This window comes from Pelophylax lessonae (genome assembly GCF_965119305.1).
Source record: "Pelophylax lessonae genome assembly, chromosome: 4".
Classification (NCBI taxonomy): Eukaryota; Metazoa; Chordata; class Amphibia; order Anura; family Ranidae; genus Pelophylax; species Pelophylax lessonae.
The window spans coordinates 611958733-611986456 of NC_138771.1; the positions used below are offsets into that span (position 1 = coordinate 611958733).

Here is a 27724-nt window from a genome sequence, read left to right on the forward strand (position 1 = left end):
AGACCATCTCTAGGGTCAGGTAGTAGATTACTGACAATGTCAACACGAATTTAAGTTAAGTTAAAGTTAGAGTAATTTACTTTGTTTCAATCTTTGTTGTTTGTTTCAATCTTTTTTTCAAGTATTTCAAAAAAGAAATACTTCTTATTTGACTGATTCTATTTAATTTTCACACAAAGTAAATTTGATTGCAGACCCGACTGAACAAAAAGTTTGAAGTGACCGCAAAAGGCGAAGGACAAGCAACACTGACGGTAAGGGTGATACCACTTTAATTTTCCAGTACTGAAATCTACATTATGAAGAGGCCATGCATATGGAGATATCATTTTTAAGCGTCATCATTTTGTAAATACATTTTTATAGCAGTACTCCTTCCCAAAAACTTCTATTTTTTTAGATACAAAGATAGAGATGAGGATATCTCCATCAGGTATCTTCTGAACTCTATGGCCATAGTGCACTTTCCATAATTCCTGTCCTGAAGTAAGGATTGGCAGTAGGCTAAATGCATGATCCACTAAGGGACTGGTGACATAACGATGCTTATTTTTAGTGATGGACGAACATAGGCTGGGGTGGTTCGTGAACGTCAGCCGCAAATTTTCTCAAATGTCCTCGAACCGCAAGTTTGTGGCGGGCCCCATTTACTTTAATGGGAGGAAAACTTTAAAAACCTTTAGGTCATATTTGCAGCCATAAAAGACTTACTAGCTGTGCACAAATAGTGCCCACCACATGGACAATGTCATAACAGAATTATTGCAATTGGAAAAGTTGCCCTAATTTTTTTTTTTTTTACAGCAAAAAAATGTATTTTTTTTTCATAAATCAGCCAGAACTGAAAGCAGACAGTAAATACATGTCAAATACATATAGGGTCCATTCACACATCTGTAAAATGGGTCCGCATCCATTCCACAATTTGGCGGAACGTTTACAGACCCATTGATTTTCCATTCCAGTCTGAAAAATTAGGCATTCACAGGATAAAGTAGTGTCGGCCATTCCAGGCCCCAAATGGGTTTACCTGACAGCTAAGAACGTTGTTTTCTGTGGCTGGAGGTACATTAGGCATTGACAGAAAAAATAGTTGTCAGCCATGAAAGGCGCCAAAAATTAGGCATTCAATGGACATGAAATGCAGTTTATGCCACTGTATTTACCGAAGACTAGACCATGAATTGTTGTGGGTGGATGGCGGTCTGGCAGATATTTGTGGCATGTCATGAGGAATTTCAATGAAACATGGTCTACTGGTCACATGTGTTGAATTCCTCAGAGATCCATGCCTCATTCATTTTTATAAATGTGAGGTAGTCAACACTGTCATTACCTTCCCCACCATTAACATTCAAGATCTCGGAGTAAGCAGCAACAGCGGGGACCAACCTCCTTGGGCTGATCTGGGTACTGTCGTCAGACTGCTAAGTGGCGGCTGTTGCTACCTCCTCTTCCTGATCCGATGCCAACAATGGCTGCTCATCGCAAATGTCTTGTGATGGATCGTAAAATAATTCCAGAGACTCAAGCGGAGGGTATGTGGTGGTGGTGGTGGTGTCTTTGGGGGTACACACAGCAGAGAGTGAAGAGGGTGCAGATAGAGACGATGAGGAGGGTGCAGAAGAGGAAGGCTGAATAAGCCACTCAACCAAGTCTGGTGCGTCCTTTGACTAGAGTTGAGCGAACACCTGGATTTCCAGGTTTCCTTGGGTTCGGAAAAAAGTCCGGGTTTGTGACCCGGACTTAACCCAAACTTTACCCCGATCCTGAACCCCATTGAAGTCGATGGTGACCTGAACTTTTGAGAACTAAAATGGCCCTAAAAAACATGGAAAGGGCTAGAGGGCTGCAAATGGCAGCAACATCTTCTTAAGAGCATGACGAGTGCTCTGCAAACAAATGTGGCTAGGGAAATAACTTAAAATAACATAAAAAACATACAAATAAAAAAAAATCATCTTGATCTTGGAGGACGAAGCCCATTTAGAGGTTGAGGTGGCGGTGGATGTGGCGGTGTAGGTGGAATCAGCGGTGGAGGAGGACGAGGTAGCCAACATTGGTTTTTGTTTTTAATTTTAAATTTCTTTTAAATTAGGGTACACCCCAAAAGAGTGAGAAAGATCAAAAATACAACAATGGCTGGGTAAGGCCAGTATACATGTCTATATTCTGCACAAGGTACGGACAAGTCCTGTGGGATCCATGCCTGGTTCATTTTAATGAACGTGAGCTTGTCCACATTGGCTTTGGACAGGCGGCTGCGCTTGTCTGTGATAACGCCCCCAGCCGTGCTAAATACACGTTCAGATAATACACTGGCTGCAGGGCAGGCCAGCACCTCCAAGGCGTAAAGGGCAAGCTCAGGCCATGTGCCCAATTTGGAGACCCAGAAGTTGAAGGGGGAAGACCCGTCAGTCAGTACGTGTATAGTAAGTAAGGAATGGTAAGGAACTGTATATGGTATATAGTAAGGAACAGTGATGGGTGGCGGGGGGGGGGGCTTTTTCACCCTTCTGGGTTGAGTTTAGCCTTGGAAAAGGTATGTGTTCCTGGTTCTGAGGCCTTTTAGTAGGGACGGGGCTGCACTGGTCTTGCCAGGGACCAGGATTCTGAAAAGCCTGTGGTGTATGTGCCCCTGGAGTGGCAGTCCAGGGGTGCCATAATTCACGGTGGATGGCAACACTTTGAGTATGGCATCAAGGACACTGCACTTCCTACACACGTTTTTCACACCTGCCTCTAAGGCCGGGCCTTTTGGTGAGGAGTCAGGACCCTGCTAACCCTGCCTTCTGAGGTGCTGGCGGTTCCCTGGCTGCATTGGTGACCTCCTCCTCCTCTGCCTTTGCCTTGTGCTTCCACTGTGCCCCCGCTGTCAGTTGGGAATGCCACCAGCATCGCTTCTCAACCTTTTGGCTAAGATCAAGTGTAGTATCTGTTGTTATCTGTTATATGGGTGCCACCCTGCTGTGAACATGGTATCTCCTCCTCCTCATCCTCCACCTCATCATCCTCCAAAACTGTGCCCTTGCTGGACAATTGTGTACCTGGCGTTTGTGGGTGCATGAACCCACCCTCGGAACCACTTGTGAATGACTGCCCTGAAAGCTTTTAATATCTTTCTTTCCCCTAAATGGGTGTTTATTGAATAGTGGAATAGAACAACAGTATCTAAAAGGGTGTATCTCACACGTACAGATACAGACTAAGCTGCAATTGAATATCTTTCTTTCCCCTAAATGGGTGTTTATTGAATAGCAGAATAGAACAACAGTATCCAAAGGGTGTATCTCACAGTAATGTATGAATTAAACATTTTTATTTTTCCCTTTAATTTATGATTTTTGAAGAGCAGATTAGAACACAGCAGTGTCTAAAGGCTTTATCTCACAGTAACATATAAAGGAAAAAAAAGAAAAAAAATGTCCCCTTAAATTGGTAATTTTTAAATAGCAGATTAGAATAGCCGTGTCTAAACGCTGTATGTAACAGTAAAATATGACGGAAAAAATGTTTTTTTTTTTTAAATCCAGATTAAGCAGACACATATGCACTGAGCTTGCATTACATGGCCGCTACACGCCGCACACCGCCCACCTAACTGGTTGGATACTGTTGTTGTTATATTCTGCTATTGAATAAAAACCAATTTGAATGAAAAACTGAAAAATAATGATTTTTCACTAAAAACTGAAAAATAATTATTTTCCCCTTAAAATGGTGCTTTTTGAATAGCAGATTAGAACAGCAGTGTCTAACCACTGTATGCCACTGTAAAATATGAAGGAAAAAACTTTTTTTTTTTTTTTTTTAGAATCCAGATTCCCCTGCCCTCCTTGTCGGTCTCCACAATTTGGAATTCCGCAGCAGTTGGCACCTGTGTTTCTGAGACGTGCTGCGATGGTCCTCCCATGTACTCATCTTGAGACATAAGTGGTTGGGCATCGGTGCACTCAATCTCTTCCACTTCTGGGGCAGGGCTAGGTGGATAGCCCTGGGAAACCATGCTAACGGAGTCATCTAAAAGAAGAAGAGACTGCTGCATGACTTGGGGCACAGACTGCTAGGCTGATTTGCAAGGGGGTGAGGTGATAGCTTGATGGACATTGGCTGCAGGTGCCAACTCTGACCTTTCAGCAGTAGACTGGGTGGGAGACAATGTGAAGGACTTGGAGGCACTGTCAGCATCCCAATCTACTATCACCCGTGCTTGTTCTGGCCTCAACATTTGTAGAGGCGCATTAGGCCCTGCCAAATACTGCTGCAGGTTCTTTCGCCTACTAACAGCTGAAAAAGATGTTTCACTTGTGCGTGTAGCTGGCACAGATCGACCACGTCCTCTCCTTGCAACAGGAGCTCCACATCCCTTATTTGACCTTCTCCTCATATTTTCATATTTCTCTAATTTAGGATCTTCCCCTAAATGGGTGTTTATTGAATAGCAGAATAGAACAACAACAGAATCCAAAGGGTGTATCTCACAGTAAAATATGCAGACTAGGTCGCAATTAAACATTTTTTCCCTAAATGGGTTTTTATTGAAAGGCGGAATACAATAACAGTATCCAATGGGTCTATCTCACAGTAACATATGCAGACTAGGCTGCAATTAAATTTTCTTCCCCTAAATGGGTTTTTATTGAAAAGCGGAATAGAACAACAGTATCCAATGGGTGTATCTCACAGTAACGTATGAATGAAACCTTTTTATTTTTCCCTTTAATTGGCGATTTTTGAAGAGTAGGTATGATCGAACGGTTCGGGCCGACCATCGGTTCGACCCGAACATTGGCTGTTCGAAATTTGGCCAAATTCCGAACTTTCGAACTTCCGAAAGTTTGGAATTCGGCCACCAGAACCGCCCAAAACGCAATGGAACAGGAACTGGGCCTTAAAAAGCCAGTGATTGGCCCAGAAACATCAGTAAAAGCCGATTGGAGTGACTAGGGGGTCCAGAGGCCAATCAGGAGTGAATACGCCCCCCATATGCCCCCCAGTATATAACATAGCCCCGCCAAACCTCTAGCACTGTAATAGAGAGGCTGTGGAATAGAGTGGAAGCATTTCTGTTAATCCTGCTGCTCCAGTGTCATTTTGCAATTACTAGTGTGAGGAAAGGGATATGCAGTGTAGTTAGGGTACTATATACCACTATAGTTAGATTCAATAATCTAGTTTTTGTAGGGAAGGTTTTTGGTGTCAGGGTGACCGTAGTGTAGTATAGGGTGAACTGACTCTGCTATGCCAGGGTGACCGAACTCTTCCATGTCAGGGTGACCGTAGTGTAGTATAGGGTGAACTGACTCTGCTATGCCAGGGTGACCGAAACTCTTCCATGTCAGGGTGACCGTAGTGTAGTATAGGGTGAACTAACTCTGCTATGCCAGGGTGACCGAACTCTTCCATGTCAGGGTGACCATAGTGTAGTATAGGGTGAACTGACTCTGCTATACCAAGGTGACCGAACTCTTCCATGTCAGGGTGACCGTAGTATAGTATGTAGTTTAGGGTGAACTGACTCTGCTATGCCAGGGTGACCCCACTATCCAGATTCTGGGTTAGGGGTATATATATATATATATATATACCCATATACAAAAGTTTAAAAAAAATGCCCAAAGAACGCCTGAAAACGCCTGAAACAAAAACACCCAGGTGTGAAAGGAGGGTGACACCATCCCTGCTATACTGAAATTCTAAAAAAATGATCTGTTTTTTTTTCTGGTTCTGGACATTCTACAGAGCTGAAACTTCACAGGTACACTTTTTAGACCCCCCCCCCCCCCCCGACACTAATTCCAAAGAAATCTCTTTTTTTTTTTTCAATAATTTTTTCAATAATTGGCTCTCTATCAAATGACAATTTTTAAGAACTTTTTTTTGCCTGATTCATAGTCCCTGGGGCATGATCCAGAACCCTAGGCACTTTTTAGGGGCATTTATTGGGTTTTAGGGCTTCACAATGGTGTTTTTTTATTCCAGAAGTTCGGGTCCCATTGATTTCAATGGGGTTCTGGAATCCGAACCAAACTTTCGGGAAATTCGGGTGTTCTGGCCGAACCAAACTTTTCAAAAGTTTGATCATCCCTATTGAAGAGCAGATTAGAACAGCAATGTCTAAACACTGTATGACAGTGTCACAGTAAAGTATGAATGAAAAACTGAAAAATAATTGTCCCCTTAAATTGGTGCTTGTTGAATAGCAGATTAGAACAGCAGTGTCTAAATGCTGTAAGTCACAGTAAAATATGAAGGAAAAAACATTATTTTTTTTAAATCAAGATTAAGCAGACACATATGCACTGAGCTTGCATTACATGGCCACTACACACCGCACACCTAACAGGTTGGATACTGTTGTTCTTAGATTCCGCTATTGAATAAAAAACCCATTTGAATGAAAAACTGAAAAATAATGATTTTTCCCTAAAAACTGAAAAAAAAATATATTTTCCCCTTTAAATTGGTGCTCGTTGAATAGCAGATTAAAACAGCAGTGTCTAAACGCTAAAACATAAATAATAGTAGCGCAAGATCCAACAAGAAGTTGTCTCAAATAAGACTATTAATCAGCAAGCGACCAGTGAGAAATGTACAATCACTTAAAAGTCCTTAAAATCACTGAAAACGTCCCATAAATCTTTATAAAGGTGAATGGTAGACAGTCCAATAAACAGCCAATGAAAATCGTGCACTCTATCAGGATCTCCTCCTTATCCACCACCAAGTGCCAGGGGTAAAGAACAGAAGAAGTGGTAACTCACCCGACCTTATTGCTCAGTTGTTCTCACAATTGAGCAAAAAATGCATAGGTATAAATTGGGCCAGCAGGAAAACGTGACATATATGGCTTCAGGTTCGTTATCCACCTTCTGCAGTAAACTCCTCATAAGCCGTACAACATGTAATAAAAAATGCCTCCAATAGTGTAATACGTCTTAAAGAGCATTTATTCGAAGTAGATAAAACAAGTTGCACTCACATTTGTGAAGATAAAGATAGGCACATCATAAGAATGAAGTGACGGGGAAACAGCCGATATTCACTGCCAACTGGCTCCACACCAGCGCAGCAAGTTCCGGGATGCTCCTCCGTCACGTAGCGTGTTGTCGGTTGCGTCGTCTGGTCATGCCCTGATGCGTTTCGTCATTTCCGACTTCAACTGGGGGCGTGACCAAGTCGACGCTCACGGCCCATTAGTACTCCGCTCAACAAGGCATTTTTTATTACATGTTGTACGGCTTATGAGGAGTTTACTGCAGAAGGTGGATAACGAACCTGGAGCCATATATGTGTAACGCTCCTGCATTTTATGTATAATGTGGATTTACAGCTGCAGAAATATTCCACTTCAGTAGTCATGTAGAGAAATGCTGAGACACCAGTCCCAACTCCCAAGACTCATCATGTGTGGATGATCTCAATTCAGCAAGTAAATACACACACTCAATAAGATGTTCCTAGAGTGACTTATGTATGTAGTAATACAGTGATGATAGGCTGAAGAGACAGGTTGGGTAGAGATGGTAGATGACAGACACTTGAAAGGAATGTTCTTGAAAGTAAGATAGTAGCAGATGGGATGCAGATAGGTTAGCAATCATGTATGGTAGCAGATGATAGAGTAGCAGGTGAACATACAGGAGAGACCAACCCAGTGCAAGAGAAGATGGTAGTAGACTCAAGAGCTAGCAATCTTAGATAAGGCAGATGTAGTAATAGTCTTTAGTATGCAGCGCTAGATAGTGTAAGCTTTTAGTATGAAGGGTATAGAGGTTTCCCCTGTGGGGTACTTATCACTAGTAGCAATGTAGCAAAGGAGAGGTTCGGCAAGAGCGGATGATCCGGTAGCGGGACACAGGGATCAGCGCAGCGTGGTTCCGACAGCGAGGTATGCTTGCAAGCATGAGAGCTTCAAGGCAGGTTAGCAACAAGGCACACAGCAGGTTGAACGAACACATGTGAGTGAAAGCTGGTGATTTAAATAGCTGTTCAGTCCGGCGCTCAGTGATGACAGCATCAGTCTTAAAGGTGTATGCGCACCTTACCAAAAGAGAATGGTGGGGCGCATACACTTAGGAAAAGAGTAATTAGGGTACCCAAAGGTACCAGAACATTACAGTACCCCCCCCTTAAGGCCGGCTCCTGAAGGCCTCTGGAGCTGGTTTGTCTGGGTACTTTGCATGAAAATTGCGGATTAATCTAGGGGCATGTATGTCAGAGGTGTTTAGCCAGGTGTCGTCTTGGGGCCCATAGTTCTTCCATCAAACTAAGTATTGAAGTCTTCTTCTGTGGATACGAGAATCCAGAATCTCTTTTATCTCATATTCTTCTCCACCTTCAACTTGTACAGGAGGAGGAGGTGGGATAGTAGGCCTTATTCCTTGGTCAGGAATATGGGGCTTCAGTAGTCACACATGGAAAATGGGATGTATTTTGAGGTCTATTGGCAATGTAAGCTGTACTGCAGCTTTTCCAATAAGTTTCTTGATTGGGAAAGGTCCCAAGAGCTTTTTGCTAGGGATTTTCAGTCTTAAATTTTTTGTTGAGAGCCAAACGAGGTCCCCGATAGCATACTGAGGAGAAGGTCTTCTGCGAAGATCATAGTACTTCTTTTGTTGACTATGAGCATGTGCAATGGTAGTATTAAGCAAACCCAGAGAGTCCTTTATTTGGGTAAGATAGTCTGAGGCTACTGGGTTATTTGAAGGAAGGATGCGTGGTGGAAGAATAGAGGGATGAAACCCATAGTTCAAGTAGAACGGACTCTGCTTGGTCGTACTGTGGGTTGCGTTGTTGTAGGCAAATTCTGCCAGAGGGAGAAGATCCACCCAATCATCCTGTTGGTAAGAAGTGTAACAACGTAAATATTGCTCGATGCATTGGTTGACTCTTTCAGTCTGTCCGTTGGTCTGCGGATGGTAAGGAGAAGTGAGCTTCCGCTCAATTCGTAGTATGTGACATAGTTCTTGCCAGAACTTGGAAATAAATTGTGATCCACGGTCAGACAGAAGAGTTTTTGGGATACCATGTAACTTAAAGACATGTTTCATCAGGAGTTCTGCCGTTTGTTTGGACGAAGGTAGTCTGCAAATAGCAATGAAATGTGCCATTTTTGTCAGATGGTCCACTAACACCAAGATGGTGTTAAATCCTTTGGAAGGGGGTAGTTCTACTATAAAGTCCAAGGACACAACTTCCCATGGAGTTTGGGGTATTGGTAGACTGCATAGTAGACCGGATGGTCTCGTAGTGTCAATTTTGGACCTGGCACAGACATTGCATGAAGAGACAAATTTTTGTATAGATGTTTTCATGTCAGGCCACCAGAATTGCCTGGTAATCAGATTGAGAGTCTTTGTCATACCCATATGTCCTGCCATAGGCACATCAGGCGATAATTCCAAGATCTTGGTGCGCATGGTAGGTGGTATGTAAAGTTTGTCGTTGTAGTAGAGGAAGCCTTCTGCATCAGTATTTAGTTGTGGTGGGGGTGAATCCAAACTTATACCATGCAAAACCTCTTCCTTCAAAGAACGGACAACTCCAATAATACGTTTGTGAGGTATTATAGGAACGGAAGGGATTTCGAAGTAGTTTTCTTCAGTTAGTCGTGATAGTGCATCCGCCTTTTTGTTCTTATCTGCAGGTGTGTAGGTCACTAGGAAGTTAAACCTTAGAAAGAATAGTGACCATCGTACCTGTCGGTGAGAGAGAGTTTTGTTAGTCTGAAGATATTGAAGATTTTTATGGTCCGTGTATATAAGTATTGGTAGTCGGGTGCCTTCGAGTAGATGTCACCAATTCTCCAGAGCCAATTTTATAGCGAGCAGTTCCTTTTCACCCACGGGGTAATTTACCTCTGGACTGCTTAAGGATTTAGAAAAGAAGGCGACTGGATGAAGTGGTGAAGTGTGAGTTGGTCGTTGGGAAAGTATTGCTCCTACTGCCATGTTTGACGCATCTACTTCCAGAATGTATTGGAGGGATGGGTCTGGATGGCGTAGTATGGGAGCAGAAGTAAACCTTGTCTTTAACAGGTGAAAAGCTTTATTTGCTTCATCTGACCATTTGAATGGTCTTTTAATGCTAGTGAGCTGTGTGAGGGGTCTCACAATGGCAGAGAAGTTTCTGATGAACTTCCTGTAGAAATTCGAAAATCCAAGGAATCGCTGTAGCGCCTTGCGTGTGGTTGGTGTAGGCCAATCCTGAATGCAGGATATCTTACTCATGTCCATCTTGATTCCTGTTTTGGATATGATGTAGCCTAGAAACAGTACTTCGTCTTTATGAAACAAGCATTTTTTCAGTTTCACATAAAGGTTGTGTGCAAGCAATCTCGATAATACTAGTCTTACATGTCTTATGTGTTCAGACAGGGATCGTGAATATATAAGTATATCGTCCAGATATACCACAACACAGACATCTAGTAAGTCTCTGAAAATATCGTTTATAAATCGTTGAAAGGCTGCAGGGGCGTTGCATAGCCCGAATGGCATTACAAGATATTCGAACAATCCGTATCTGGTTCTGAATGCAGTCTTCCACTCGTGTCCATCACGGATTCGAATGAGATTGTATGCTCCTTTCAGGTCCAATTTTGAAAAATAGGTAGCTCCACGCACCTGCTCAATGAGCTCAGGGATAAGCGGTAGAGGATAGCGATCTTTTATTGTAATAGCATTCAATTGCCTATAGTCGATGATAGGCCTGAGACTTGAGTCTTTATTGCGGACAAAAAAGAGTCCTGCTGCTGTGGAAGAAGTGGAAGGTCTAATAAAACCTTTTTTCAAATTCTCATCCAAATAGTCTTTGAGATGGGAAAGTTCATCCTGCGAAAGAGGATAAACATGACCGAACGGCAATTTGCTATTTGGGAGTAGATCAATACTACAATCATAGTCTCGATGGGGAGGTAGTGCTTGAGCATTTTTCTCAAGAAAAACCTCAGAGAGATCCTGATAACATAGTGGTGCAATCTCATCTGTCACCACAGACAGGATCTTCCCGAAAGACGGGAGGTTACACGTACCCTCGCAATAGCAAGAGAGGAAGGCCAGGGTCCGTTCCTTCCAATCTATGGTTGGTTGATGTGTGTGTAACCAGGGAAGTCCCAAAACAATGGGAAAGTGGGGTGAAGGTATTAGATCGAAGGTAGTGGTCTCCATATGAGATCCGTTAGTAGTGACTAGTAGTGTTGAGCGAACACGGACTGTATTATTCGTGTTCGTACCGAATAATTGGATTTTTTTTACCCGAACACGGACACGGACACTTTACTGTATGTTCGGGTAAAAATCCGTGTTCGGTCGTTTTATTTCCGGGTTTTGCATGCTTTGGCGCTCTTTTCATGGCGGGCTTTCAACAGCCAATCAACAATCGTTTAACTGGTGTGCCTTAAGCCATCCCAGCCATGCCTGCAAATGTCTTAGTAGCTGTGATTGGCCGTCTGAAGCATGTGACCAAGTCTTTATAAGTTCGAGGCAGCCGCCGCAGCAGCGTCATTCTGCTGCTTAGCTAAGGGACAGAGCACACATCAATGTGCTGGCTGCTGATTAGGGAAAGATAGGCAGGAAAAAACCATTTGTGTCCGGATAGAATTGAGGGACAGGTCGGAGTGTTTAGGCAGGGCGAGTTGTAGGCATTTTAGGGATAGAGTCTGCTGAATTATAGGGTCAGTGTCTTCTACAAACTACAATCGATATTGCTGTGTGGGGGGTGGGGTGAATCTGCACTCAATCCTGATCTACGATCTCTTCTCAATCCTGTTAGGGACAGAGTCTGCTGAATTTTAGGGAAACTGTGTTCTACAAACTACAATCGATATTGCTGTGTGGTGTGGGATTGGAGATAGGCAGGTGTCAGTGATCCACATCCATTTTTCTGTGTGTGAGCTGCAGTGAACACAATCTTTTTGGGCTGCAGTGAACACAATCTTTTTGGGCTGCAGTGAACACAATCTTTTTGGGCTGCAGTGAACACAATCTTTTTGGGCTGCAGTGAACACAATCTTTTTGGGCTGCAGTGAACACAATCTTTTTGGGGTGCAGTGAACACAATCCTTTTTGGTGTGCAGTGAACACAATCTTTGTGGGGTGCAGTGAACAAAATCCTTTGTGGGGTGCAGTGAACACAATCTTTTTGGGGTGCAGTGAACAAAATCCTTTTTGGGGTGCAGTGAACAACATCCTTTTTGGGGTGCAGTGAACACAATCTTTTTGGGGTGCAGTGAACAAAATCCTTTGTGGGGTGCAGTGAACACAATCTTTTTGGGGTGCAGTGAACACAATCTTTTTGGGGTGGAGTGAACAACATCCTTTTTGGGGTGCAGTGAACAAAATCCTTTTTGGGGTGCAGTGAACAAAATCATTTTTGGGGTGCAGTGAACACAATCTTTTTGGAGTGCAGTGAACACAATCTTTGTGGGGTGCAGTGAACACAATCTTTTTGGGGTGGAGTGAACAACATCCTTTTTGGGGTGCAGTGAACAACATCCTTTTTGGGGTGCAGTGAACACAATCTTTTTGGGGTGCAGTGAACACAATCTTTGTGGGGTACAGTGAACAGAATCTTTGTGGGGTGCAGTGAACACAATCTTTGGGGGGTACAGTGAACACAATCTTTTTGGGGTGCAGTGAACACAATCTTTGTGGGGTGCAGTGAACACAATCTTTTTGGGGTGGAGTGAACAAAATCATTTTTGGGGTGCAGTGAACAACATCCTTTTTGGGGTGCAGTGATCAAAATCCTTTTTGGGGTGCAGTGAACACAATCTTTTTGGGGTGCAGTGAACAAAATCCTTTGTGGGGTGCAGTGAACAGAATCTTTGTGGGGTGCAGTGAACACAATCTTTGGGGGGGGTACAGTGAACACAATCTTTTTGGGGTGCAGTGAACACAATCTTTGTGGGGTACAGTGAACAGAATCTTTGTGGGGTGCAGTGAACACAATCTTTGGGGGGTACAGTGAACACAATCTTTTTGGGGTGCAGTGAACACAATCTTTGGGGGGTACAGTGAACACAATCTTTTTGGGGTGCAGTGAACACAATCTTTGTGGGGTGCAGTGAACACAATCTTTGGGGGGGTACAGTGAACACAATCTTTTTGGGGTGCAGTGAACAACATCCTTTTAGGGTGCAGTGAACACAATCTTTGTGGGGTGCAGTGAACAACATCCTTTTAGGGTGCAGTGAACACAATCTTTGTGGGGTACAGTGAACAGAATCTTTGTGGGGTGCAGTGAACACAATCTTTGGGGGGTACAGTGAACACAATCTTTGTGAGGTGCAGTGAACACAATCTTTGTGGGGTGCAGTGAACACAATCATTGTGGGGTGCAGTGAACTCAATCTTTGTGGGGTACAGTGAACACAATCTCATACTTCTGAAGATTTGAGGGTGCTGCCTGTTCCATACTCCCCCTACTCCTCATCTAGCCTTTTAGGGGTACAAACAATAGTAATTGGGGCCTAGTGTGGTTGTGTACGTGTGATATACATACACTTTTTTTGGATCATATTTTCTATTCCGCTATTTAATCAAAAACCTTTGGGGATCAGTTAAATTGGGGGATAGTCTGTGTTGGTACGTGTGAGAGAGATCCACCTTTCCAAGTTGTTGGGGTTCATCTCATACTTCTGAAGGTTTGAGGGTGCTGCCTGTTCCATACTCCCCCTACTCCTAGCCTTTTAGGGGTACAAACAATAGTAATTGGGGCCTAGTGTGGTTGTGTACGTGTGATATACATACACTTTTTTTGGATCATATTTTCTATTCCGCTATTTAATCAAAAACCTTTGGGGATCAGTTAAATTGGGGGATAGTCTGTGTTGGTACGTGTGAGAGAGATCCACCTTTCCAAGTTGTTGGGGTTCATCTCATACTTCTGAAGGTTTGAGGGTGCTGCCTGTACCATACCCCCCCTACTCCTCATCTAGCCTTTTAGGGGTACAAACAATAGTAATTGGGGCCTAGTGTGGTTGTGTACGTGTGATATACATACACTTTTTTTGGATCATATTTTCTATTCCGCTATTTAATCAAAAACCTTTGGGGATCAGTTAAATTGGGGGATAGTCTGTGTTGGTACGTGTGAGAGAGATCCACCTTTCCAAGTTGTTGGGGTTCATCTCATACTTCTGAAGGTTTGAGGGTGCTGCCTGTTCCATACTCCCCCTACTCCTAGCCTTTTAGGGTTACAAACAATAGTAATTGGGGCCTAGTGTGGTTGTGTACGTGTGATATACATACACTTTTTTTGGATCATATTTTCTATTCCGCTATTTAATCAAAAACCTTTGGGGATCAGTTAAATTGGGGGATAGTCTGTGTTGGTACGTGTGAGAGAGATCCACCTTTCCAAGTTGTTGGGGTTCATCTCATACTTCTGAAGGTTTGAGGGTGCTGCCTGTTCCATACCCCCCCTACTCCTCATCTAGCCTTTTAGGGGTACAAACAATAGTAATTGGGGCCTAGTGTGGTTGTGTACGTGTGATATACATACACTTTTTTTGGATCATATTTTCTATTCCGCTATTTAATCAAAAACCTTTGGGGATCAGTTAAATTGGGGGATAGTCTGTGTTGGTACGTGTGAGAGAGATCCACCTTTCCAAGTTGTTGGGGTTCATCTCATACTTCTGAAGGTTTGAGGGTGCTGCCTGTTCCATACTCCCCCTACTCCTAGCCTTTTAGGGGTACAAACAATAGTAATTGGGGCCTAGTGTGGTTGTGTACGTGTGATATACATACACTTTTTTTGGATCATATTTTCTATTCCGCTATTTAATCAAAAACCTTTGGGGATCAGTTAAATTGGGGGATAGTCTGTGTTGGTACGTGTGAGAGAGATCCACCTTTCCAAGTTGTTGGGGTTCATCTCATACTTCTGAAGGTTTGAGGGTGCTGCCTGTTCCATACTCCCCCTACTCCTAGCCTTTTAGGGGTACAAACAATAGTAATTGGGGCCTAGTGTGGTTGTGTACGTGTGATATACATACACTTTTTTTGGATCATATTTTCTATTCCGCTATTTAATCAAAAACCTTTGGGGATCAGTTAAATTGGGGGATAGTCTGTGTTGGTACGTGTGAGAGAGATCCACCTTTCCAAGTTGTTGGGGTTCATCTCATACTTCTGAAGGTTTGAGGGTGCTGCCTGTTCCATACTCCCCCTACTCCTAGCCTTTTAGGGGTACAAACAATAGTAATTGGGGCCTAGTGTGGTTGTGTACGTGTGATATACATACACTTTTTTTGGATCATATTTTCTATTCCGCTATTTAATCAAAAACCTTTGGGGATCAGTTAAATTGGGGGATAGTCTGTGTTGGTACGTGTGAGAGAGATCCACCTTTCCAAGTTGTTGGGGTTCATCTCATACTTCTGAAGGTTTGAGGGTGCTGCCTGTTCCATACCCCCCCTACTCCTCATCTAGCCTTTTAGGGGTACAAACAATAGTAATTGGGGCCTAGTGTGGTTGTGTACGTGTGATATACATACACTTTTTTTGGATCATATTTTCTATTCCGCTATTTAATCAAAAACCTTTGGGGATCAGTTAAATTGGGGGATAGTCTGTGTTGGTACGTGTGAGAGAGATCCACCTTTCCAAGTTGTTGGGGTTCATCTCATACTTCTGAAGGTTTGAGGGTGCTGCCTGTTCCATACTCCCCCTACTCCTCATATAGCCTTTTAGGGGTACAAACAATAGTAATTGGGGCCTAGTGTGGTTGTGTACGTGTGATATACATACACTTTTTTTGGATCATATTTTCTATTCCGCTATTTAATCAAAAACCTTTGGGGATCAGTTAAATTGGGGGATAGTCTGTGTTGGTACGTGTGAGAGAGATCCACCTTTCCAAGTTGTTGGGGTTCATCTCATACTTCTGAAGGTTTGAGGGTGCTGCCTGTTCCATACCCCCCCTACTCCTCATCTAGCCTTTTAGGGGTACAAACAATAGTAATTGGGGCCTAGTGTGGTTGTGTACGTGTGATATACATACACTTTTTTTGGATCATATTTTCTATTCCGCTATTTAATCAAAAACCTTTGGGGATCAGTTAAATTGGGGGATAGTCTGTGTTGGTACGTGTGAGAGAGATCCACCTTTCCAAGTTGTTGGGGTTCATCTCATACTTCTGAAGGTTTGAGGGTGCTGCCTGTTCCATACTCCCCCTACTCCTCATCTAGCCTTTTAGGGGTACAAACAATAGTAATTGGGGCCCAGTGTGGTTGTGTACGTGTGATATACATACACTTTTTTTGGATCATATTTTCTATTCCGCTATTTAATCAAAAACCTTTGGGGATCAGTTAAATTGGGGGATAGTCTGTGTTGGTACGTGTGAGAGAGATCCACCTTTCCAAGTTGTTGGGGTTCATCTCATACTTCTGAAGGTTTGAGGGTGCTGCCTGTTCCATACTCCCCCTACTCCTCATCTAGCCTTTTAGGGGTACAAACAATAGTAATTGGGGCCTAGTGTGGTTGTGTACGTGTGATATACATACACTTTTTTTGGATCATATTTTCTATTCCGCTATTTAATCAAAAACCTTTGGGGATCAGTTAAATTGGGGGATAGTCTGTGTTGGTACGTGTGAGAGAGATCCACCTTTCCAAGTTTTTGGGGTTCATCTCATACTTCTGAAGATTTGAGGGTGCTGCCTGTTCCATACCCCCCCTACTCCTCATCTAGCCTTTTAGGGGTACAAACAATAGTAATTGGGGCCTAGTGTGGTTGTGTACGTGTGATATACATACACTTTTTTTGGATCATATTTTCTATTCCGCTATTTAATCAAAAACCTTTGGGGATCAGTTAAATTGGGGGATAGTCTGTGTTGGTACGTGTGAGAGAGATCCACCTTTCCAAGTTGTTGGGGTTCATCTCATACTTCTGAAGGTTTGAGGGTGCTGCCTGTTCCATACTCCCCCTACTCCTCATCTAGCCTTTTAGGGGTACAAACAATAGTAATTGGGGCCTAGTGTGGTTGTGTACGTGTGATATACATACACTTTTTTTGGATCATATTTTCTATTCCGCTATTTAATCAAAAACCTTTGGGGATCAGTTAAATTGGGGGATAGTCTGTGTTGGTACGTGTGAGAGAGATCCACCTTTCCAAGTTGTTGGGGTTCATCTCATACTTCTGAAGGTTTGAGGGTGCTGCCTGTTCCATACTCCCCCTACTCCTAGCCTTTTAGGGGTACAAACAATAGTAATTGGGGCCTAGTGTGGTTGTGTACGTGTGATATACATACACTTTTTTTGGATCATATTTTCTATTCCGCTATTTAATCAAAAACCTTTGGGGATCAGTTAAATTGGGGGATAGTCTGTGTTGGTACGTGTGAGAGAGATCCACCTTTCCAAGTTGTTGGGGTTCATCTCATACTTCTGAAGGTTTGAGGGTGCTGCCTGTTCCATACCCCCCCTACTCCTCATCTAGCCTTTTAGGGGTACAAACAATAGTAATTGGGGCCTAGTGTGGTTGTGTACGTGTGATATACATACACTTTTTTTGGATCATATTTTCTATTCCGCTATTTAATCAAAAACCTTTGGGGATCAGTTAAATTGGGGGATAGTCTGTGTTGGTACGTGTGAGAGAGATCCACCTTTCCAAGTTGTTGGGGTTCATCTCATACTTCTGAAGGTTTGAGGGTGCTGCCTGTTCCATACTCCCCCTACTCCTCATCTAGCCTTTTAGGGGTACAAACAATAGTAATTGGGGCCTAGTGTGGTTGTGTACGTGTGATATACATACACTTTTTTTGGATCATATTTTCTATTCCGCTATTTAATCAAAAACCTTTGGGGATCAGTTAAATTGGGGGATAGTCTGTGTTGGTACGTGTGAGAGAGATCCACCTTTCCAAGTTGTTGGGGTTCATCTCATACTTCTGAAGGTTTGAGGGTGCTGCCTGTTCCATACCCCCCCTACTCCTCATCTAGCCTTTTAGGGGTACAAACAATAGTAATTGGGGCCTAGTGTGGTTGTGTACGTGTGATATACATACACTTTTTTTGGATCATATTTTCTATTCCGCTATTTAATCAAAAACCTTTGGGGATCAGTTAAATTGGGGGATAGTCTGTGTTGGTACGTGTGAGAGAGATCCACCTTTCCAAGTTGTTGGGGTTCATCTCATACTTCTGAAGGTTTGAGGGTGCTGCCTGTTCCATACTCCCCCTACTCCTCATCTAGCCTTTTAGGGGTACAAACAATAGTAATTGGGGCCCAGTGTGGTTGTGTACGTGTGATATACATACACTTTTTTTGGATCATATTTTCTATTCCGCTATTTAATCAAAAACCTTTGGGGATCAGTTAAATTGGGGGATAGTCTGTGTTGGTACGTGTGAGAGAGATCCACCTTTCCAAGTTGTTGGGGTTCATCTCATACTTCTGAAGGTTTGAGGGTGCTGCCTGTTCCATACTCCCCCTACTCCTCATCTAGCCTTTTAGGGGTACAAACAATAGTAATTGGGGCCTAGTGTGGTTGTGTACGTGTGATATACATACACTTTTTTTGGATCATATTTTCTATTCCGCTATTTAATCAAAAACCTTTGGGGATCAGTTAAATTGGGGGATAGTCTGTGTTGGTACGTGTGAGAGAGATCCACCTTTCCAAGTTTTTGGGGTTCATCTCATACTTCTGAAGATTTGAGGGTGCTGCCTGTTCCATACCCCCCCTACTCCTCATCTAGCCTTTTAGGGGTACAAACAATAGTAATTGGGGCCTAGTGTGGTTGTGTACGTGTGATATACATACACTTTTTTTGGATCATATTTTCTATTCCGCTATTTAATCAAAAACCTTTGGGGATCAGTTAAATTGGGGGATAGTCTGTGTTGGTACGTGTGAGAGAGATCCACCTTTCCAAGTTGTTGGGGTTCATCTCATACTTCTGAAGGTTTGAGGGTGCTGCCTGTTCCATACTCCCCCTACTCCTCATCTAGCCTTTTAGGGGTACAAACAATAGTAATTGGGGCCTAGTGTGGTTGTGTACGTGTGATATACATACACTTTTTTTGGATCATATTTTCTATTCCGCTATTTAATCAAAAACCTTTGGGGATCAGTTAAATTGGGGGATAGTCTGTGTTGGTACGTGTGAGAGAGATCCACCTTTCCAAGTTGTTGGGGTTCATCTCATACTTCTGAAGGTTTGAGGGTGCTGCCTGTTCCATACTCCCCCTACTCCTAGCCTTTTAGGGGTACAAACAATAGTAATTGGGGCCTAGTGTGGTTGTGTACGTGTGATATACATACACTTTTTTTGGATCATATTTTCTATTCCGCTATTTAATCAAAAACCTTTGGGGATCAGTTAAATTGGGGGATAGTCTGTGTTGGTACGTGTGAGAGAGATCCACCTTTCCAAGTTGTTGGGGTTCATCTCATACTTCTGAAGGTTTGAGGGTGCTGCCTGTTCCATACCCCCCCTACTCCTCATCTAGCCTTTTAGGGGTACAAACAATAGTAATTGGGGCCTAGTGTGGTTGTGTACGTGTGATATACATACACTTTTTTTGGATCATATTTTCTATTCCGCTATTTAATCAAAAACCTTTGGGGATCAGTTAAATTGGGGGATAGTCTGTGTTGGTACGTGTGAGAGAGATCCACCTTTCCAAGTTGTTGGGGTTCATCTCATACTTCTGAAGGTTTGAGGGTGCTGCCTGTTCCATACTCCCCCTACTCCTCATCTAGCCTTTTAGGGGTACAAACAATAGTAATTGGGGCCCAGTGTGGTTGTGTACGTGTGATATACATACACTTTTTTTGGATCATATTTTCTATTCCGCTATTTAATCAAAAACCTTTGGGGATCAGTTAAATTGGGGGATAGTCTGTGTTGGTACGTGTGAGAGAGATCCACCTTTCCAAGTTGTTGGGGTTCATCTCATACTTCTGAAGGTTTGAGGGTGCTGCCTGTTCCATACCCCCCCTACTCCTCATCTAGCCTTTTAGGGGTACAAACAATAGTAATTGGGGCCTAGTGTGGTTGTGTACGTGTGATATACATACACTTTTTTTGGATCATATTTTCTATTCCGCTATTTAATCAAAAACCTTTGGGGATCAGTTAAATTGGGGGATAGTCTGTGTTGGTACGTGTGAGAGAGATCCACCTTTCCAAGTTGTTGGGGTTCATCTCATACTTCTGAAGGTTTGAGGGTGCTGCCTGTTCCATACTCCCCCTACTCCTCATCTAGCCTTTTAGGGGTACAAACAATAGTAATTGGGGCCTAGTGTGGTTGTGTACGTGTGATATACATACACTTTTTTTGGATCATATTTTCTATTCCGCTATTTAATCAAAAACCTTTGGGGATCAGTTAAATTGGGGGATAGTCTGTGTTGGTACGTGTGAGAGAGATCCACCTTTCCAAGTTGTTGGGGTTCATCTCATACTTCTGAAGGTTTGAGGGTGCTGCCTGTTCCATACTCCCCCTACTCCTAGCCTTTTAGGGGTACAAACAATAGTAATTGGGGCCTAGTGTGGTTGTGTACGTGTGATATACATACACTTTTTTTGGATCATAATTTCTATTCCGCTATTTAATCAAAAACCTTTGGGGATCAGTTAAATTGGGGGATAGTCTGTGTTGGTACGTGTGAGAGAGATCCACCTTTCCAAGTTGTTGGGGTTCATCTCATACTTCTGAAGGTTTGAGGGTGCTGCCTGTTCCATACTCCCCCTACTCCTAGCCTTTTAGGGGTACAAACAATAGTAATTGGGGCCTAGTGTGGTTGTGTACGTGTGATATACATACACTTTTTTTGGATCATATTTTCTATTCCGCTATTTAATCAAAAACCTTTGGGGATCAGTTAAATTGGGGGATAGTCTGTGTTGGTACGTGTGAGAGAGATCCACCTTTCCAAGTTGTTGGGGTTCATCTCATACTTCTGAAGGTTTGAGGGTGCTGCCTGTTCCATACCCCCCCTACTCCTCATCTAGCCTTTTAGGGGTACAAACAATAGTAATTGGGGCCTAGTGTGGTTGTGTACGTGTGATATACATACACTTTTTTTGGATCATATTTTCTATTCCGCTATTTAATCAAAAACCTTTGGGGATCAGTTAAATTGGGGGATAGTCTGTGTTGGTACGTGTGAGAGAGATCCACCTTTCCAAGTTGTTGGGGTTCATCTCATACTTCTGAAGGTTTGAGGGTGCTGCCTGTTCCATACTCCCCCTACTCCTCATCTAGCCTTTTAGGGGTACAAACAATAGTAATTGGGGCCTAGTGTGGTTGTGTACGTGTGATATACATACACTTTTTTTGGATCATATTTTCTATTCCGCTATTTAATCAAAAACCTTTGGGGATCAGTTAAATTGGGGGATAGTCTGTGTTGGTACGTGTGAGAGAGATCCACCTTTCCAAGTTGTTGGGGTTCATCTCATACTTCTGAAGGTTTGAGGGTGCTGCCTGTTCCATACCCCCCCTACTCCTCATCTAGCCTTTTAGGGGTACAAACAATAGTAATTGGGGCCTAGTGTGGTTGTGTACGTGTGATATACATACACTTTTTTTGGATCATATTTTCTATTCCGCTATTTAATCAAAAACCTTTGGGGATCAGTTAAATTGGGGGATAGTCTGTGTTGGTACGTGTGAGAGAGATCCACCTTTCCAAGTTGTTGGGGTTCATCTCATACTTCTGAAGGTTTGAGGGTGCTGCCTGTTCCATACCCCCCCTACTCCTCATCTAGCCTTTTAGGGGTACAAACAATAGTAATTGGGGCCTAGTGTGGTTGTGTACGTGTGATATACATACACTTTTTTTGGATCATATTTTCTATTCCGCTATTTAATCAAAAACCTTTGGGGATCAGTTAAATTGGGGGATAGTCTGTGTTGGTACGTGTGAGAGAGATCCACCTTTCCAAGTTGTTGGGGTTCATCTCATACTTCTGAAGGTTTGAGGGTGCTGCCTGTTCCATACTCCCCCTACTCCTAGCCTTTTAGGGGTACAAACAATAGTAATTGGGGCCTAGTGTGGTTGTGTACGTGTGATATACATACACTTTTTTGGGATCATATTTTCTATTCCGCTATTTAATCAAAAACCTTTGGGGATCAGTTAAATTGGGGGATAGTCTGTGTTGGTACGTGTGAGAGAGATCCACCTTTCCAAGTTGTTGGGGTTCATCTCATACTTCTGAAGGTTTGAGGGTGCTGCCTGTTCCATACTCCCCCTACTCCTAGCCTTTTAGGGGTACAAACAATAGTAATTGGGGCCTAGTGTGGTTGTGTACGTGTGATATACATACACTTTTTTTGGATCATATTTTCTATTCCGCTATTTAATCAAAAACCTTTGGGGATCAGTTAAATTGGGGGATAGTCTGTGTTGGTACGTGTGAGAGAGATCCACCTTTCCAAGTTGTTGGGGTTCATCTCATACTTCTGAAGGTTTGAGGGTGCTGCCTGTTCCATACTCCCCCTACTCCTCATCTAGCCTTTTAGGGGTACAAACAATAGTAATTGGGGCCCAGTGTGGTTGTGTACGTGTGATATACATACACTTTTTTTGGATCATATTTTCTATTCCGCTATTTAATCAAAAACCTTTGGGGATCAGTTAAATTGGGGGATAGTCTGTGTTGGTACGTGTGAGAGAGATCCACCTTTCCAAGTTGTTGGGGTTCATCTCATACTTCTGAAGGTTTGAGGGTGCTGCCTGTTCCATACTCCCCCTACTCCTCATCTAGCCTTTTAGGGGTACAAACAATAGTAATTGGGGCCCAGTGTGGTTGTGTACGTGTGATATACATACACTTTTTTTGGATCATATTTTCTATTCCGCTATTTAATTTAACTGGGCCTCCATGCGAGACCTGTGTGCCTTGTTGCGCTGTTTTGAGTACTCCACCAACATGGCCAGTGGCAATGACGCCGTTCTCAGCTTAACTATCCCACTTCTATGCCTCCTTGAAAAAACAATTCGGGCGATGATGGAAGAGGATGTGGCACAGGATGAGGAGGAGGAGGAGGATGAAGAGGTAACATTTCCAAGGCTTTCAGGGCAGTCATTCGCAAGGGGCTCCGAGGGTGGGTTCCTGCACACGCAAACGCCAGGGACGCAATTGTCCAGCAGGGGCACAGTTCTGGAGGATGAGGAGGATGAGGAGGAGGAGGAGCTGGAGGAGGAGATGGAACCATGTTCACAGCAGGGTGGCACCCAGGCCAGCTCATGGCCATCACTGGTGCGTGGCTGGGGGGATACAGAGGACACGGACGATACACCTCCCACAGAGGACAGCCTTTCGTTGCCTCTGGGCAGCCTGGCACACATGAGCGATTACATGCTGCAGTGTCTCCACAACGACCGCCGAGTTGCCCACATTCTAACTTGTGCTGATTACTGGGTGGCCACGCTGCTGGATCCCCGTTACAAGGACAACGTACCGTCCTTAATTCACTCACTGGAGCGCGATCGCAAGATGCGCGAGTACAAGCGCACGCTGGTAGACGCCATGCTGCTGGCATTCCCATCTGACAGCGGGGCCACAGTGGAAGCACAAGGCAGAGGAGGAGGAGGAGGAGGTCGCCAACGCAACCAGGGCACCGCCAGCACCTCAGAAGGCAGGGTTAGCATGGCCGAAATGTGGAAAAGCTTTGTCAGCACGCCACAACAAACAGCAGCACCAGCAGCTCAGATGGAACGTCTTAGCAGGAGGCAGCATTTTACCAACATGGTGGAGCAGTATGTGTGCACACGCCTACATGTAGTGAATGACGGGTCTGCCCCCTTCAACTTCTGGGTCTCCAAATTGGGCACATGGCCTGAGCTTGCCCTTTACGCCTTGGAGGTGCTGGCGTGCCCTGCAGCCAGTGTATTATCTGAACGGGTATTTAGCACGGCTGGGGGCGTTATAACAGACAAGCGCAGCCGCCTGTCCAGAGACAATGTGGACAAGCTCACGTTCATTAAAATGAACCAGGCATGGATCCCACGGGACTTTTCCGTACCTTATGCAGAATAGCAATGGATACCGACCTTACCCACCCATTGTTCCATTTTTGCTCTTTCTCACTCTTTTGGGGTGTACCCTCATTTAAAATTTTTGAAAAGAAGCAGTGTTGGCTACCTCGTCCTCCTCCTCAGGGCCAGATTAATGTAGGGGCTATTGGAGCTGCAGCTCCAGGCCCCTACCTTTTATATAGGCCCCGGGTTGGCCATATTCACTGTTACCGCTCTTCTGTCACTTGTAAACACAGAAGTCTGGCTTCTATGCTCGCTTCCCCAGGCAGCACCCTCAGAACCTCCCCACACAGCGTGAAGGCCGGACAAGGAGGGACAGTTGGCGATGCATGGATGTGTTTATGGGCTTCAGAGACAGCATCCCATGTTGAATTAGGCATGCATGGCTGCACCCTTCCTCCTCTGGGTGCATGGCAAGGCACGGCCCTTAAGGCCCTTCAAAATCCTCAGCACCAAGCCCATGATGCTGTTAATCCGGCCCTGGTCCTCCTCCACCGCCGCTTCCACCTACACCGCCCATAGGTGTGCGCAGCCTATTGCATTAAGGTGTGCACCCCAAAGTTGAAATACACATGCATGTGTTTGCCAGCAGGGAGAGTAATGTATCGGGGCCATGTACCTGTAGGCAAGGAGAAATAGAGCAGAGCAGGTCCCAGGGAGATCTTTCCCATCTCCTCACTGGCAATGCTATGTGCCCTAGGTGATTAGGGTGTGCCCAGGCACACCCAGCACACCCTGTGCGCACGCCTATGTCACCGCCACATCCACCACCACCTCAACCTCCCTCCTACTCCATATGGGCCTCGTCCTTCAGAGATGAAGAAGAACATTGTTTTATTTTTCTGTTTTTTGTTGTTTTAAGTTATTTCCCTATCCACATTTGTTTGCAGAGCACTTGCCATGCTCTTAATTACGTTTTGCTGCCATTTGCAGCACTCTAGCCCTTTCCTTTGGTGTTTTAGAGCCATTTTAGTGCCTTAAAGTTCGGGTCCCCATTGACTTCAATGGGGTTCGGTGTCCGGGAAAAGTTCGGTAAAAGTCCGGGACACGGACCCGGACTTTTTTTTAAAGTTCGGCCGAACCCGTCGAACACGGACATCTAGGTGTCCGCTCAACCCTAGTGACTAGGAGTGCCTGTGTCTGATCAGTGATCGGACCAGAGGATAAAGGAACACCATTAATAAGACTCACTGAGACAGGTTTAGGTTTAGAAATAATAGGAACTTTATTTAAAGCAGCAAAACGTATGTCAATATAATTTCCACAAGATCCTGTGTCAATCATGGCCTTAGTAGTAATCCTGTTCTGGTCCCACTGTAATGTTAAGCAAACAAAAAGGTAAGGGTTAGTAATTGAAGTTGTCAATCCCCCTAGGAGGACATGTGAACACTCACCCTTCTTTTTGTAGACTAGGGGACAGACGTTTATCTTGTGATCCGGGGATGCACAGTACAAGCAGAGATTTCCAGATCGTCTTCTGGCTCTTTCCATAGTTGATAGAGGTGGGCGTATGGTTCCTACCTCCATAGGAGTGGGGTCAACGGCCGAAATCCGAGAAGAATTGGATAATGGCATTCCCATTTTTTCAGACTTTCTTTCTCGTAGTCTTCTATCTATGGTGATACTGAGTTGTATCAATGCATCCAGGGTTTTTGGCAGATCCGCTCGGGCGAGCTCGTCTTTAACGGCCTCTGATAGGCCAAGCCTAAATTGGGTTTTCAGAGATGCATCATTCCATTCTGAATCAAGGGTCCATCTCTTGAATTCTGCGACAAAGTCTTCCACAGGTCTCCTACCTTGTTTCAAGGATCTTAATTGAAGATCGGCAGTACTCTGCCTATTGGGATCATCATATAGGCTAGTAAGTTCTGCTAGAAACAAGGCATAGGAGTTGAGAAGCTGATCGCTTTTCTCAAAAAGGGAGTCTGCCCAGGTCCGAGGATCGCCTGTTAGGTAAGAAATAATAGTACAAACCTTAATGTGATCAGTAAGGTAGGTACCGGGTTTTAGCAAGAAAAGTAACTCACATGCGTTTTTAAATTCGCGAAATTTTTTGCGATCGCCTGTAAATACCAAAGGAGGATTTATTTTGGGTTCAGGGGACTGAGCAGTGGTAAGTTGTGTCAGTCTAGTTACCTGCTGCGTCAGAGCCTGATTTTCTTCTTTTAATTCAGCAAGTGCGTGTATTAACGCAGTTACTTGCTGTTTTAATTGTGTCACCTGAGTGGTTATTTCTGCTGAATCCATTTGAGGTTCGTTCAATCTGTAACGCTCCTGCGTTTTATGTATAATGTGGATTTACAGCTGCAGAAATATTCCACTTCAGTAGTCATGTAGAGAAACGCTGAGACACCAATCCCAACTCCCAAGACTCATCATGTGTGGATGATCTCATTTCAGCAAGTAAATACACACACTCAATAAGATGTTCCTAGAGTGACTTATGTATGTAGTAATACAGTGATGATAGGCTGAAGAGACAGGTTGGGTAGAGATGGTAGATGACAGACACTTGAAAGGAATGTTCTTGAAAGTAAGATAGTAGCAGATGGGATGCAGATAGGTTAGCAATCATGTATGGTAGCAGATGATAGAGTAGCAGGTGAACATACAGGAGAGACCAACCCAGTGCAAGAGCAGATGGTAGTAGACTCAAGAGCTAGCAATCTTAGATAAGGCAGATGTAGTAATAGTCTTTAGTATGCAGCGCTAGATAGTGTAAGCTTTTAGTATGAAGGGTATAGAGGTTTCCCCTGTGGGGTACTTATCACTAGTAGCAATGTAGCAAAGGAGAGGTTCGGCAAGAGCGGATGATCCGGTAGCGGGATACAGGGATCAGCGCAGCGTGGTTCCGACAGCGAGGTATGCTTGCAAGCATGAAAGCTTCAAGGCAGGTTAGCAACAAGGCACACAGCAGGTTGAACGAACACATGTGAGTGAAAGCTGGTGATTTAAATAGCTGTTCAGTCCGGCGCTCAGTGATGACAGCATCAGTCTTAAAGGTGGATGCGCACCTTACCAAAAGAGAATGGTGGGGCGCATACACTTAGGAAAAGAGTAATTAGGGTACCCAAAGGTACCAGAACATTACAATATGTCACGTTTTCCTGCTGGCCCAATTTATACCTATGCATTTTTTGCTCAATTGTGAGAACAACTGAGCAATAAGGTCTGGTGAGTTACCACTTCTTCTGTTCTTTACCCCTGGCACTTGGTGGTGGATAAGGAGGTGATCTTGATAGAGTGCACGATTTTCATCGGCTGTTTATTGGACTGTCTACCATTCACCTTTATAAAGATTTATGGGACGTTTTCAGTGATTTTAAGGACTTTTAAGTGATTGTACATTTCTCACTGGTCGCTTGCTGATTAATAGTCTTATTTGAGACAACTTCTTGTTGGATCTTGCGCTACTATTTTTTATGTTTTATGGTTCACATCAAATACTCTCGTTATTTGGTTAAGTAGCTGCATTTATCTATTATTTTCATCACAGCTATTAGCTGTTTCCCCTAAGCTAGTGTTTCTCAACTCCGGTCCTCAGGGCACACTAACAGGCCAGATTTTAAGTATTACCTTGGGGAGATGCAGACTAGAATACTGCAATCACTGAGCAGCAAATTGTATCACCTGTGATGTATTTCAGTTTTCTTGCAAACCTGGCCTGTTAGTGTGCCCTGAGGACCGGAGTTGAGAAACACTG

At 43.8% G+C, this 27724-nt stretch overlaps 1 protein-coding gene across 4 annotated transcripts in view; it reads left to right on the forward strand.

Moving 5' to 3' along the window:
* The window catches only part of LOC309553574 (A.superbus venom factor 1-like), a 1719715-nt gene that overhangs the window by 1152408 nt on the left and 539583 nt on the right, over window positions 1-27724 (forward strand). For all 4 annotated transcript variants that reach the window (XR_014225177.1, XR_014225178.1, XR_014225179.1 and 1 more), the window contains exon 30: window positions 195-254. Coding sequence is in view for 1 of the 4 variants with exons in the window: in XM_082254846.1 (XP_082110972.1) it covers window positions 195-254 (60 nt within the window). In the remaining 3 variants the exon portion in view is untranslated. The remainder of the gene's footprint in view (window positions 1-194; window positions 255-27724) is intronic.